The following is a 13,161-nucleotide window of genomic DNA, read 5'->3' as shown; positions in this document are numbered from 1 at the left end:
CAGGGCTAGGCAGTGAAAATGTCATTGTGCCTGGCCCTTTCAAAGTGGAGAAAAAGTGGGGACTGCTGCCAGATGCCCTTTAAACAAGAAGGGAAAAATTTTTCATATATTATAGGCCTCACTACATACTTTCCTTCTCCTTTAGATTCTAGGAAGAGTCATGGACACCATAGATTCAATGTATGATGAATGTCCCCCTTTATAAACATTCCTGTCTTCGTAGATCTCGTTTGAAGACCATTCTACATAACTTTCCTGACATTTGTACATTGTACAATAGTATTGAAAAGTATGATGGCCGTTGAAGGCACTATTTTGGTAAAAATAAAAATCTAGGAAAATATCCAACATTTACCACATCTTCTCCACCCAGTAATTACCGGTAAGTCTTCTCATCCAACCTTTTTGTGATCTAAAGAATCGGAATTGGGGATTACCCTGACAGACAGAAGCCATAAGCATATTAAAGCACTCCCATGGCTTCTCTCCATGTATCCTGTTAATGGAAAACCATTATAAACTATTAACTAGGTGCTATAAATCTCCAGAATTTTAATTTTTTTTACATTTCACTTGTCACCATCCAAACTGGGATGGAACTGGCACATATCCCTATATTTGGTGGTCGTGTCCTCTGGAAACAAGTAGAAGCAACCAGACACACAGTAACTAAGTAAAATTTCACGATCACCTTTGACATGATAGCCTTAGCCAAACCGAGCACATCATATTCGCCTAGCTGTAATTTTACTACACACATGATGGCAGCTGCCAAGTACTTAATCCCACTAGAATTGCTACAAGATCAGCCCCTCTCGTTATGCTGGACAGCCCAAGTACATCAGATTTATCGAGATCTCCAGCTGGGCAACCTGGAAACATGGAGCCTACCTGAAGACATGGTCTTCTGGCGTCAGGCCAATCCCTTACGCATATGTGGCTCTGGCAATGAATACTTTTTCTTCTTCTTTTCATTTTTTTTTATTTTTTTTTTTATGACTAGTATGAAAATATATATGACTCCTGAACCTCGGTGGTAATTAACTATTTGTACATTGTCACCGACAACAAATGTCATTTTGATTATGTGACTCTTTACTTTCCATCCCCTCTCCTCTACTGATTCTCATCCTTCCCAATTTCGATTCTCTAATAAGTGTGCTATGCACTTTTTTCTTGATGTTTGTTCCTCTTTGTATATTTATTTTCTTCTCTATGTTGATATAAAATGTCCATAAGCTACTATCTGTTTTTAAAAGCTAAAAAATGGTATGACCCGAAAAACAGCGCATAATGTCCTGGTCTCGGGTTGCTTTTTGTATTACTGTACTGATTTATCATCGAGTAGGTGATCTTGCAGCTTTCACAGGTAGAGACATACAAGTAATATCTAGGTCATGTTAGCTGCTGGAATACAGCAGGGCTGCTTAGCTTCACATGCACCACTGCTGTTCCTGGCTGGGTGTGTTTTAATATACATTTATAATTAGTCTTCACAGCACAAATATTGGTATGAAAACATCTTTCAGGACCACAGCAGCCAAGCCACATCACAGGGGTCATTTTGCAGTCCTTTTTCTTTGGTTTGGTAATGTTTAACAGCATTTTCATGGCTCATTGCTCTGGGTTGTACCTCCTAAATGCATAATGAATCGCTGTGCGCCGTTACATCTTAAAGGGTTTCTCCAGAAAATTAAGAAAATGAAAATACTTAAATGTTACTTTATTATAAATGCATTCTCAAATACCTTTCATTAGTTATAACGGCTTGTTTTCTCTAGGAGAAATAAAATGGCAGCCATACTATTAGTACACACAAAACCTGTACTATCACTCAGACGGACATGTTACTTCAGAAAACTGTGCTAAAGGTCTGCCTCATTCTCCTCTCTGCTCTACTTGTCAAGGATTATGATCCTGAATACAGCTAATAAGAGCTTTAGCTGCATTTCTGTGGGAATGGAGATCATGAGGAGACATGAAGTACAGAGCAGGATGGGGATGTGGCCTAATGAGCAGCAGCACCTGTATACAGTCTCCATTATGACAGTCTGTCCTGTCCGTTCTCTCTCTACTTCATGTCTCCTCATGGACTCCATTCCTACAGAGATTCTGGTGTAGATCAGCTGTATTCAGGATCAAAACCCCTGACAAGTAGAGCAGAGAGGAGGATGAGGCAGCTCTTTAGCTCAGTGTTGTGAAGCAACTTGTCCTCCTGTGTGATTAGGACAGGTTTTGTGTGTACTAATATAACGGCGGCCATTTTATTTCACCTGAATATTGCTCCCCGGACAAAACAAACCATTATAACTAATGAAAGGTATTTGGGAATATATTTATAATAAAATTACTGAAAATACAGCATTTTCTTCCCGGAGAACCCATTTTTAACCGCTCTGGTGGTAATTTTGGTCTCCATAGCTTATCTATAGAATTAAAAAAAAAAAAAAAAAAAAAAAAAAAAAAAAAATATATATATAAATATCTCACACAATGAATGCGGGTGCAAAATCCTCCTGAGGGACCTGAGACCAAGATCCCAAGTGTATAAAGGAAAGAAAAGAAGGCAGCACTCCAAATTGTGATGAAAAATGTGGGCGGTTTATTCACCCATCTAGCAGCAATGTTTCAGCTCTGTCTTTGGAGCCTTTGTCCAGCTGAATAACGTGCATATTAGCATACATACGGTAAATAGTGCAAATAATTAACAAAATTCCAAATTAATAAATGTAATAAAGTGCAAGTGCATAGATAATACAGCCATGTAGCAAGTATAATTCATCTATCTTCATAATTCAAATCCACATAGCCGTAAACACGATCATATAAATTCCATAACATGATTGATACAGTGCAAAATCACAAATAATACATGATTGATAATAGAGTGTGGTAAGTGAACAGGTGTGTTTCAGTAATACATCAATAAAAATGTTAAAAACCTTTGAATGGATCACATTAGGCCGGAGAAACCTGGTGGGAACTGTTGGCCTCCGGAAAGGCAGTCGGCACATGCGCTGCTCCATCTGCTATCGCGAGACTCACAGTACTAATGGGAAGCATAAAGACCACAACAAAGATGGCCGCTATTGAACATTGCATTAGGGCACATGCCAGTGCAGCCGCCCGTGTAAAATTGATGGCCCCTATCTGTATTTCGGTGCCACTCCAGCCCCTTATGGGACTTGGGTGACACTGCTTGCTGACGGGTGGTGCGGTCATGTGTAATATCAATGTATTATGGGCCCCGATGCAGTGCGTCTGTGACCTCCCCACTTATAGGAGAGGTGGGCTGACAGTATTGTGGACCCCATCCATTACGTGGTGGATTGTGTCACGGAGCGGATATGCTGTCAATTCTGGACAGCGGGGTGTTTGCGGTGTGGAGACAGTATAACCCTGCTGACACAGATGTTCCATTTTGGGGGCCGGTGCTCACCCGTCGGTCCTCTATGTATGGATCGGCTTTTGTCTGCTTTATACTGCGGCGCAGCACTTTGGACACTTCAGATATGTCTGTCAATTTTACACGGGCGGCTGCACTGGCATGCGCATGCGCCCTAATGCGATGTTCAATAGCGGCCATTTTTGTTGTGGTCTTTATGCTTCCCATTAGTACTGTGAGTCTCGCAATAGCAGATGGAGCGGCGCATGTGCCGACTGCCTTTCCGGAGGCCAACAGTTCCCACCAGGTTTCTCTGGCCTAATGTGATCCATTCAAAGGTTTTTAACATTTTTATTGATGTATTACTGAAACACACCTGTTCACTTACCACACTCTATTATCAATCATGTATTTTTTGTGATTTTGCACTGTATCAATCATGTTATGGAATTTATATGATCGTGTTTACGGCTATGTGGATTTGAATTATGAAGATAGATGAATTATACTTGCTACATGGCTGTATTATCTATGCACTTGCACTTTATTACACTTGCATATAGGGGTGGGCGATATGGCCTAAAATCTATATTGCGATATAATTTTAAGCATGTGCGATATATATTGCGATATATTGTTTTCTATATTGGGGGGGGGGGGTGTTTAAATATTTTTTTTTAACATTTTTTTATTAACTATTGGCCTCATTAAGGGCTAGAACCCTTGTCATATTCACCCTAATAGAGCTCTATTAGGGTGAATAGGACTTTAAACTCTCCCTGCTGCCCTGTGCATAGTACACACAACAGCAGGGAGCTGACCATGGCGCCAGCCTCTCATGTGCCCCCCCAGCCTCTGATCTGCCCCCCCCCAGCCTCTGATCTGCCCCCCCCAGCCTCTGATCTGCCCCCCCCAGCCTCTGATCTGCCCCCCCCAGCCTCTGATCTGCCCCCCCCAGCCTCTGATCTGCCCCCCCCAGCCTCTGATCTGCCCCCCCCAGCCTCTGATCTGCCCCCCCCCCAGCCTCTGATCTGCCCCCCCCCAGCCTCTGATCTGCCCCCCCCCAGCCTCTGATCTGCCCCCCCCAGCCTCTGATCTGCCCCCCCCCAGCCTCTGATCTGCCCCCCCCAGCCTCTGATCTGCCCCCCCCAGCCTCTGATCTGCCCCCCCCAGCCTCTGATCTGCCCCCCCCCAGCCTCTGATCTGCCCCCCCCAGCCTCTGATCTGCCCCCCCCCAGCCTCTGATCTGCCCCCCCCCCCAGCCTCTGATCTGCCCCCCCCCCCAGCCTCTGATCTGCCCCCCCCCCAGCCTCTGATCTGCCCCCCCCCCCAGCCTCTGATCTGCCCCCCCCCAGCCTCTGATCTGCCCCCCCAGCCTCTGATATGTCCCCCTTCCCCAGCCTCTGATCTTCTCCCCTCTGGTAACGCAACGCAACGTATTAATCATTGGTGGCAGTGGCCACAGGGTCCCCCTCGCCCCCCCCCATCATTGGTGGCAGTTTGCCGTTCCGATCGGAGCCCCAGCAGTGTAATACTGGGGCTCCGATCGGTTACCATGGCAGCCAGGAGTCACGCTGCTGAAGTCCTGGCTGCCATGGTATGTTAGTGAGCAGAGAGCAGCGCATTATACTCACGTGCGCTGTGGCCGCCGGTCGCTCCTTCTCATAGGTCTGTGCGGCGCATTGCTAATGCTGTAAGCATTAGCAATCCGCCGCACAGACAGAAGAAGTAGCGACCGGCGGCCACAGCGCACGTGAGTATAATGCGCTGCTCTCTGCTCACTAACATACCATGGCAGCCAGGACTTCAGTAGCGTCCTGGCTGCCATGGTAACCGATCGGAGCCCCAGCATTACACTGCTGGGGCTCCGATCGGAACGGCAAACTGCCACCAATGATGGGGGAGGGGGGGGGGGACCCTGTGGGATATGGCCGGCACATTCATTGGTAGCGCAGTGGCCACAGTCCCTCCCCTCCTCCTCCTACTCTGTCCTCATTGGTTTTCAGCGGCAGCCGCGCACAGTGGGGAGGGAGGGACTCCCTCCTCCCTCCGCTGTGCCGGCTCAGGAGAAAATGATCATATCACGGTCCGGCGATATGGCGAAAATCCATATCGTGGCCCAAATTCATATCGCATATCGCCTATACCGCCCACCCCTACTTGCATATAAAATTAACTATTAAAGTATCAAAATAATTTTTCCATGCTGTAACAGAAAAATAATATACAATTCAACATTTATTGGCCACATTGTCCCCCCAAAAAATGTAATGTCAGCAAAAAGTCATACGTACAACAAAAAAATGACCACACACAGCTCTCTAAACAGAAATCTAAAAGAATTATGGCCGTCAGAAAATAGCGTTGTTGTGTTTTTTATTTATTTATTTTTTTTAATTTTTTTTCAAAGGTTTTTAATTTTCTTAAAATAGTAAAACATAAAATCTTTGCAAATTTGAAATTGCCATAATTGTACTGACCTGTGGAATAAGGTTAGCATGTCATTTTTTGTGCATACTGAACGCTATAATAAAACAAAAACATTGGCTATCTAATATATATATATATATATATATATATATATATATATATATATATATATATATATATATATATATATATATATATATATTTTTTTTTTTTTTTATTCACCCTACAAATCTTTTTCCCCACGCTCCAGTACAACATGTGACCTGGGTGTTTAGTGGAAACATAATTTACTTAAAGGGAACCTGTCATCAACTTTGTGCTGCCCATACTAACGGCAGAATAAAGTAGAGACAGGTGAGTTGATTTCAGCGGCCTGTCATTTATAAGTAAAAAGTAAGTGGTTTCCAAGAACCAACATCAGTGATTGCAGACTGGGCCTGGAAAAGTCCCGACCACCTGAGAAGAGTCATGGTTATCCAGGAATTCCTGCTCTCCCTGCCACCTGCTGATGTCTGACAGTCTTCTACCTAGTTTTCTCCCTTTCTCTCTAGGAGAGAACTGCCAGTCATCAGCAGATGGGGGAGAGCAGGAGATTATGTATAACCAGGACTCTTCTCAGGTAGATGTGACTCTTTTTTCAAGGCCTGTGTTGCAATGATTATGATGCTGGTTCTCAGCAACCACTTACTTTTAGCTGATGTGTGACACACCGCGGAAATCAGCATTTCTGTCACAATTTTTTTGCTGCCCTCAGTGAGGTCAGCATAAAGTTGATGACTGGTTCCCTTTAAGTTTTTGTAGGTGAAAAGTTTGTTTGAGCTTGTGTCTTAACTAGGCTTTCACAAGCCTAGGGATGCATCTGAAACTGGAAAGCAAGCAGGGAATTTAGCACTTGTACGCTGATATTAGTGTTAATGGAGGTCAGTGCAGATGTTTGTGTCTGTCAGGCTCTACAGAACAATAAAGAGGCCTGGACTGGACAACTGTGCCAAGACCAGTAAGGCAATAATGAAAAGACATGCTTTAAAATCCGTGCCAGTTACAGTGATGGTTTTGCTTGTCTGTACATAGAGATTCCTTTTATATGTTTCTTGGTATAAAAGTAGAGATGTATTTGGCTCATAATGGATTATTGATTGGCCTGAGAGCAGCAGAGGCCCTGAGGTCGTGTCATCAATGGTACTTACTCTTCCAATAGTGAATGCATCGTTTCATACATCAATTTGGGATCTGAATAATGAACTACCAATTGTTTCTGTTTTTTTTTTTTTTTTTTGCTGTTTTAACGTTGGAGGTCTTCATTTTATGTGGCTTGAATAGTGTTTTTATACAATAAAAAAATAATAAAAAAAAGACTGTGAAAGAGCATGTACATTAGTCATTGGCTCAGTATAGTAACACTATCTATTGATCAGATGGCTATAATGTTGGTATATATCAGCCGCCCGACCGCAAGTCTAATTACTCAAATTCACAGCATCATAGTGTTGGGCAAATGCATTATGATTTCTAATAGAATAGTAAAAAATATATATAGCGAAGGCGGAGTTCACATCTGCGTTTTATTTTTTATTTTTTTATCTGTTCTTCAGTCCGTTTCACGCATCTGAAATCCACCATTTAGTCCGTTTTTTAATGGATCATCGTTTTTCGGTTCATCTGACAGAACAGAATAACTGAAAAGTCAGCGCAGATGTGAATTCAGCCCTAGTTTTTTTCCAGGTAATTGAGTCTTGACTAGTGGTAGGACAACTATTTGCACTGGGAACTCTTCTTTGGGTGGGTTATTTGTTGTGGGCATTTTTCTTTTTGTGGTCTGTCCATCAAAGTTCACAAAAGACAATTGGGAGACTGTAATACTATTTCATACTACACTTTTCTACTGTAACTGGGGCTGCACTTGTCTGCCCAGTACAAGTGACAATTGTAAACATGTGCCAGATGATCCAAAACCAGTTAAGAAAAGCCTCCATCTTTTAAGAAAGTGTTAGTTTTTTTTTTACCATATCCCAATTATTTGGTCTGCTTTTTTTTAATTTTTTTTATTTTTTTACTTTAATTTTTACTTGTCCAGGGTTTACAAAAATACAACTCTGTCAACGGAACTGACGACAAGCCAATTTAATTGGGGTCTGTCACATAAATTTATTACAATGCAGGCATGTGACTGAAGAACATATTGTCCATGGTTTATTGTGTACATATGACTGCTTCTTTCCAGCACTGGGGACCTTGGCAGGATTCACTTTTTTTTTTTTCCCTTAACGATTTTTAATTGCCCAAGTCTTGAAAATAAACCATTACTCAGATGTAAGCATTAGTTTTCTAACATCTAGATCTAGGTTGTATATGTGTTTTTACAGATATTATGGTATGCATATAGTAAACCTTCCAATGAAAGGTAAGGCTGCATTCACACTCTGTTTGCAGTCTACATTTAAGTATGTTCCGGGAAAGCTCTCGGCATATAAACCAAAGCTATCCATATGTCCTCATTTACTTGGCAAGAGGCCTCCTTTTAGCTGACAAACCTCTTTTATATCTTTTATTTTTATTACATTTTTTCCCTATGTGGAAAGGCATACTTGAATATACTGGTTATACAGGCATCCATGCTCAGTGTTTTTTATTATTTTTTTTTTTAAATGTTTGTTTGTATTCCACCGAAAACCCGGTGGCGGCCGCGTCCTCTCTGTCCCCAATACATCTCAATGGGAGGTGGCACGGAGTATTGCTGTGCAGGGACATGTCCATTCTCGCGGCTTTAAGCCACAGCTCCATGATCCTTAGCGCAGCCTCCCTTTGAGATGTATAGGGGACAGACAGAACACTGCTGCTGGCAGATTTCGGTGACATTTCGGCGCAGCTGTCCATGCCAACATTTCGCTGTAGAAACCTGCTGTGTGAGCTGACACTAACGCTGGGTTCACACCTGAGCGTTTTACAGCGCGTTCCTACGCGCTGTAAAACGCTCAACACAGAGAAACCAATGATTCCCTATGGGAATGGTTCACACCTGGGCGTTTTACAGCGCGTACGATCGCGCTGTAAAACGCCCGATGCTCAAACAAGTACAGGAGCTTTTTTTGACGCGTTTGACGCGCGTTTGGGCCATAGGCTCTTTGGACAACACTGCTGTCAATCACCCAAACGCGCGTTCACTATTTAAAAAAACGCGCGACAAAAACGCGCATAGAAACGCACGTTTGAGAAACGCCTAGGTGTGAACCCAGCGTAAGTGCGACAGAGGGATCCATCAGAGTTATAGGTCAGGAAATCCTCTCAACCTGTACCTAGCACAGTGTGAGTGCACCCTTTACTCCCATATAGGCCGGTTTTAGTATACTAGTATAGTTACTAGTTTTAGTATACAGCGGTTTACATAGCATTCATGATGTAACTGTAAGAAAATTGAAGCTAAGGCGTATATAAATGAACTTCAAGTATAGTAAATATCATCTTGGACCATTTAATGAGAATTCTTTCCTTTTTGTTTTTTTTCGCTAAAACATTTAATGTCTGATTTTTGGAAAGCAATGTGCAGTTCTCCCTGATTTTTCATGCTTTCCATTTTATTAACTCTGTTTTAATAATGAAGAATAGTGACATGTATTATTCCCTTTTTTGCAGGGACCCATCTGTGTTACACATTGGTTCAGGTCTGTGAAGCTTGGCGCGTGGCCGTTAAGCTTGTTAAATAGCATACGACTAAATACAGAAGTCTCCTGCCAGTTACTCCTGGATAGGCGTTGGATTTCCTACCTGATGTTTTGCTGTTAATGGAACGAAAGAAACAGTTTGACATGGAACTACGTGAATCAGCTTCTAAGTCAAGTAAAAATGATATGGACGACGACAAACCAACCAGTTTTAGTTGTGTTATATGTGGGAAAAGTTTCCCTTTCCAGAGCTCCCTCTCTCAGCACATGCGAAAGCATACAGGGGAAAAGCCATATAAATGTCCTTACTGTGACCATAGGGCTGCACAGAAAGGAAACTTGAAGATACACCTCCGAACCCACAGGACTGGTACACTTGGCCAGGTTAATGATGCTGAAATGGGCGATTCACATGTTGGAGAGCTAGGTGCTTCGGAAGGTATGGGCGTATGTGCAAGTCCTACAAAAAGCACCTCTGCTTGTAACAAAATTCTCAATGGCTCCCTCCAAATGGAGGACTCCGATATAGTTGATGACGACACACTAGGTGACTACAACTGTATGTTTTGCAAAAGCAAGTACGACCGTAGGAAGGAGCTTGATCAACATCTCATACAAGTGCACAAGCCATATAAATGCAGGTTTTGCAATTACATGACTTTACGAGAGGAAACTTTGTTAAACCACATTGAGAAAGACCATATCACGACAGCAATTCCTTTGAATCGCGATGCATACTCCGAAAATGGGAAAGGTGAACATAATTCTGGCGAGTTCCCTTGTGAAATCTGTGGCCAGGCTTTTGGTCAAGCATGGTTCCTTAAAGCTCATATGAAAAAGCATCGGGGATCCTTTGACCATGGTTGCCATATATGTGGCAGGAGATTTAAGGAGCCTTGGTTTCTAAAAAACCACATGAAATCTCACGGCCCCAAGACTGGGAACAAAAACAAACCCAAATCGGAAAGTGAACAAGTAGCCACTATAAATGATGTTGTTCAGGAAGAAACGATAGTGACAGGTTTATGTCTTTATGAAGTTTGTGTGAAATGTGGAAATTTATTTACAAATCTCGAAAGCCTTAGCGCACACAATTTGATCCACTGCAAAATGGAAGAACACGCTGATGACAAAACTGTGCTCAAACGTGAGATATTACACAATGCAAGTTCAGAGGCACCTCCCTCCAAACAATGTTTCTTAGACTATCTGCAATTGAAACCTTTAGGAGATGCACCTAAAAGTACAGATGAAGAACAGGGGAAGAGAGTACCTGAATTTGACCCAGTCAATAGCTATCAAGCTTGGCAGCTGGCCACCAGGGGCAAAGTTGCAGAACCATCAGAGTATGTCAAGTACTTGGGATGGGATGAAACCTTGGCTGATGCAGATGTCTCTTATGATAGAGATAAAGGTGAATATGTCCTTGTCAATCAGGAGAAGCGTAAACGGGAGCCCGAAAGTAACAATGCCAGCAATCCAAAGAGACGTAGCTGCTCAAGTGGAAGCCGCACAGAGAAAAGCAGCATGCAGCCTGGAGAAAATGTTGTGGAGACACCTAATGATTTAGAATTTAGACCTCCTTCACGTCAGAGCCGCAGAGCCTCTCAGAACAAATCTACCGAATGCTTTGAGTGTGGAAAGATTTTCAGGACGTACCATCAAATGGTGCTTCATTCCAGGGTTCATCGAAAAGAGCGTACAAGTCTGAGTGAGAGTGGTTCAGTTTCTCAGCATGACAGAGATGGATCAAATAGCGAGGGTGACTCTGCTAGTAGACCCAGTAGTCCTGACTCTGCTTCTGCTCCAGAAGACTCTTTGGCATATGGCATTGGGGATGACGGAGCTGATGATGATAGCTTTGAGGAAGCAACCACATCATCACCAGGTAATTGAGTTGTTTATAGTCCTAACACTGTCAAATGGAGATGGTGAAAAAACTGCTGCTACATTTTTATGTTTTTGCTCAATCAAGTGTTATGTAAGACTCTCCACCTAGCAGAGGCTGCAGCTAGCTGACATTTTATTGTTTATCATATGGTTATATAGATGTTTTGGAAATTTCATTGTTATAAGGCTACATTCACACGACTGTGGACTGTGGCTGCATTCTGCAAACTGTGGATTCGCAAAACACCTATGCCACCTATGCGCGTTCTGAAATTTGCAGAATGGAACGAGTGGCCCATTATAGAAATGCCTATTCTTGTTTGCAAAACGGACACCTGAGGGGTTAATTGCCACGGTTCGGCAGATTGCATGCTCTTATATTGAGGCCGGGTATGTGATACCACTGCCTCCTATACTTGAATTAATGTATTAATTACATTCATTGGTGGCGCAGTGCGCGCCCCCCCTTATTATAAATTATAGCCATTGGAGGCGCAGTGCGACCTCCCCCCTAGTATTATTATCATTGGTGGCGCAGTGGCCACAGGTGCACCCCCCTCCCCCCCATTGTTATATTCATTGGTGGCAGTGGCCACAGGGTCCCCTCCTCTTCATTGGGGGTACAGTGGCAGTTCTGATTGGAGCCCCAGCAGTGTAATCCTGGGGCTCTGATCGGTTACCATGGCAGCCAGGATGCTACTGAATCCCTGGCTGCATTGGTAAGCTCCATGCTGCTGTGTGCACAAAGCCCAGGGCAGCATGGACAGTGTGAAGTCCTATTCACCCTAATAGAGCTCTATTAGGGTGAATAGGACAAGGGTTCTAGCCCCCAAGGGGGCTAATAATAAATAAAAAGTAAAAAAACAAACACCAAAATACTAAAAGTTTAAATTTAAAAAATCTACACTGCGGGATTCGCCATTTTTAGTCACCTTGTACCCCAAAAACATAGGATAGAATATTCTAAGCCGGACTTTCCATAAAATATGGAATGCACGTGGCTTTTTTGCTTTTTTATTTTATTTTTTATCTCATTGTATATAGTAGCAATACTTTTTTATGGTATCGAAATCGAATCAAAATTTTGGCATCGTGAAAACCCTAGTGCATATACACTCATTATATAAAAATGAATTTCTGGACCTCTATAGGTGCCAGACCGTCATATTCTCTGGATTGTTAGATGGTGATGAAATCTAACTAAAATATTCTGTTGTAACTCTGGTTTTTAATTAGAGAAATTTCCTAGTTGGTTAGCATTGTTTCCGGCCTTGTGAAATTTCTCAATACAGTTCTTTTTTGTGCAGGATTAACCATTGTGAAAAACTTCACACTGTCAACATAAATCCTGAATGATAAATCTGTCTTCTATTGACATGTATAGCATACCGCCATACCCCTTTTATGTTGTGAAAGACACCTGTGCAAGCGCAGCCCAGCACTTTGCACTTAAAGTGTAACTGTCATATTTTCTTTTATTTGCTAGTTTATTAGAGCTAGGCATGTATACCTGAGTTAGTCTGTCAATGATTGACAAAAGATCTGTAATTACCTTATAATAACAGCTTTCATTAATGTCCTCTGTCCCTTTCCACTGCTCCCTTAAAGGGGTTATCTCATCTTAACGATATGCCCCCATTGTCTAAGATATGCCCCCGTTGTCTGATAGGTGCGGGTCCCACCTTTGGGACCCGCACCTACAAGGAGAACAGAGCCGGGGAGAGTTGTGGCTGGAGGACCCCAGGTTTCTCCCATTGAAGTGAGTGGGAGCGCACCGCGCATGCGTGGCCGCCTCTC

General features: G+C 42.8%; 1 protein-coding gene across 5 annotated transcripts in view; it reads left to right on the top strand.

The window, feature by feature from the left end:
- The window catches only part of ZNF516 (zinc finger protein 516), a 99,202-nt gene that overhangs the window by 47,387 nt on the left and 38,654 nt on the right, over positions 1-13,161 (top strand). For 3 of the 5 annotated variants that reach the window (XM_044292737.1, XM_044292735.1, XM_044292741.1), the window contains exon 3: positions 9,446-11,362. In XM_044292737.1, the coding sequence (XP_044148672.1) occupies positions 9,595-11,362 (1,768 nt within the window). In that variant the 5' untranslated portion in view covers positions 9,446-9,594. Of the gene's footprint in view, positions 1-223; positions 383-9,445; positions 11,363-13,161 lie in introns of all 5 variants that reach the window. The other 2 variants (XM_044292738.1, XM_044292736.1) reach the window with 1 other exon arrangement.

This window comes from Bufo gargarizans, chromosome 5 (genome assembly GCF_014858855.1).
Source record: "Bufo gargarizans isolate SCDJY-AF-19 chromosome 5, ASM1485885v1, whole genome shotgun sequence".
NCBI classification, from domain to species: Eukaryota; Metazoa; Chordata; class Amphibia; order Anura; family Bufonidae; genus Bufo; species Bufo gargarizans.
This window is presented reverse-complemented; position numbering and strand designations above follow the sequence as displayed.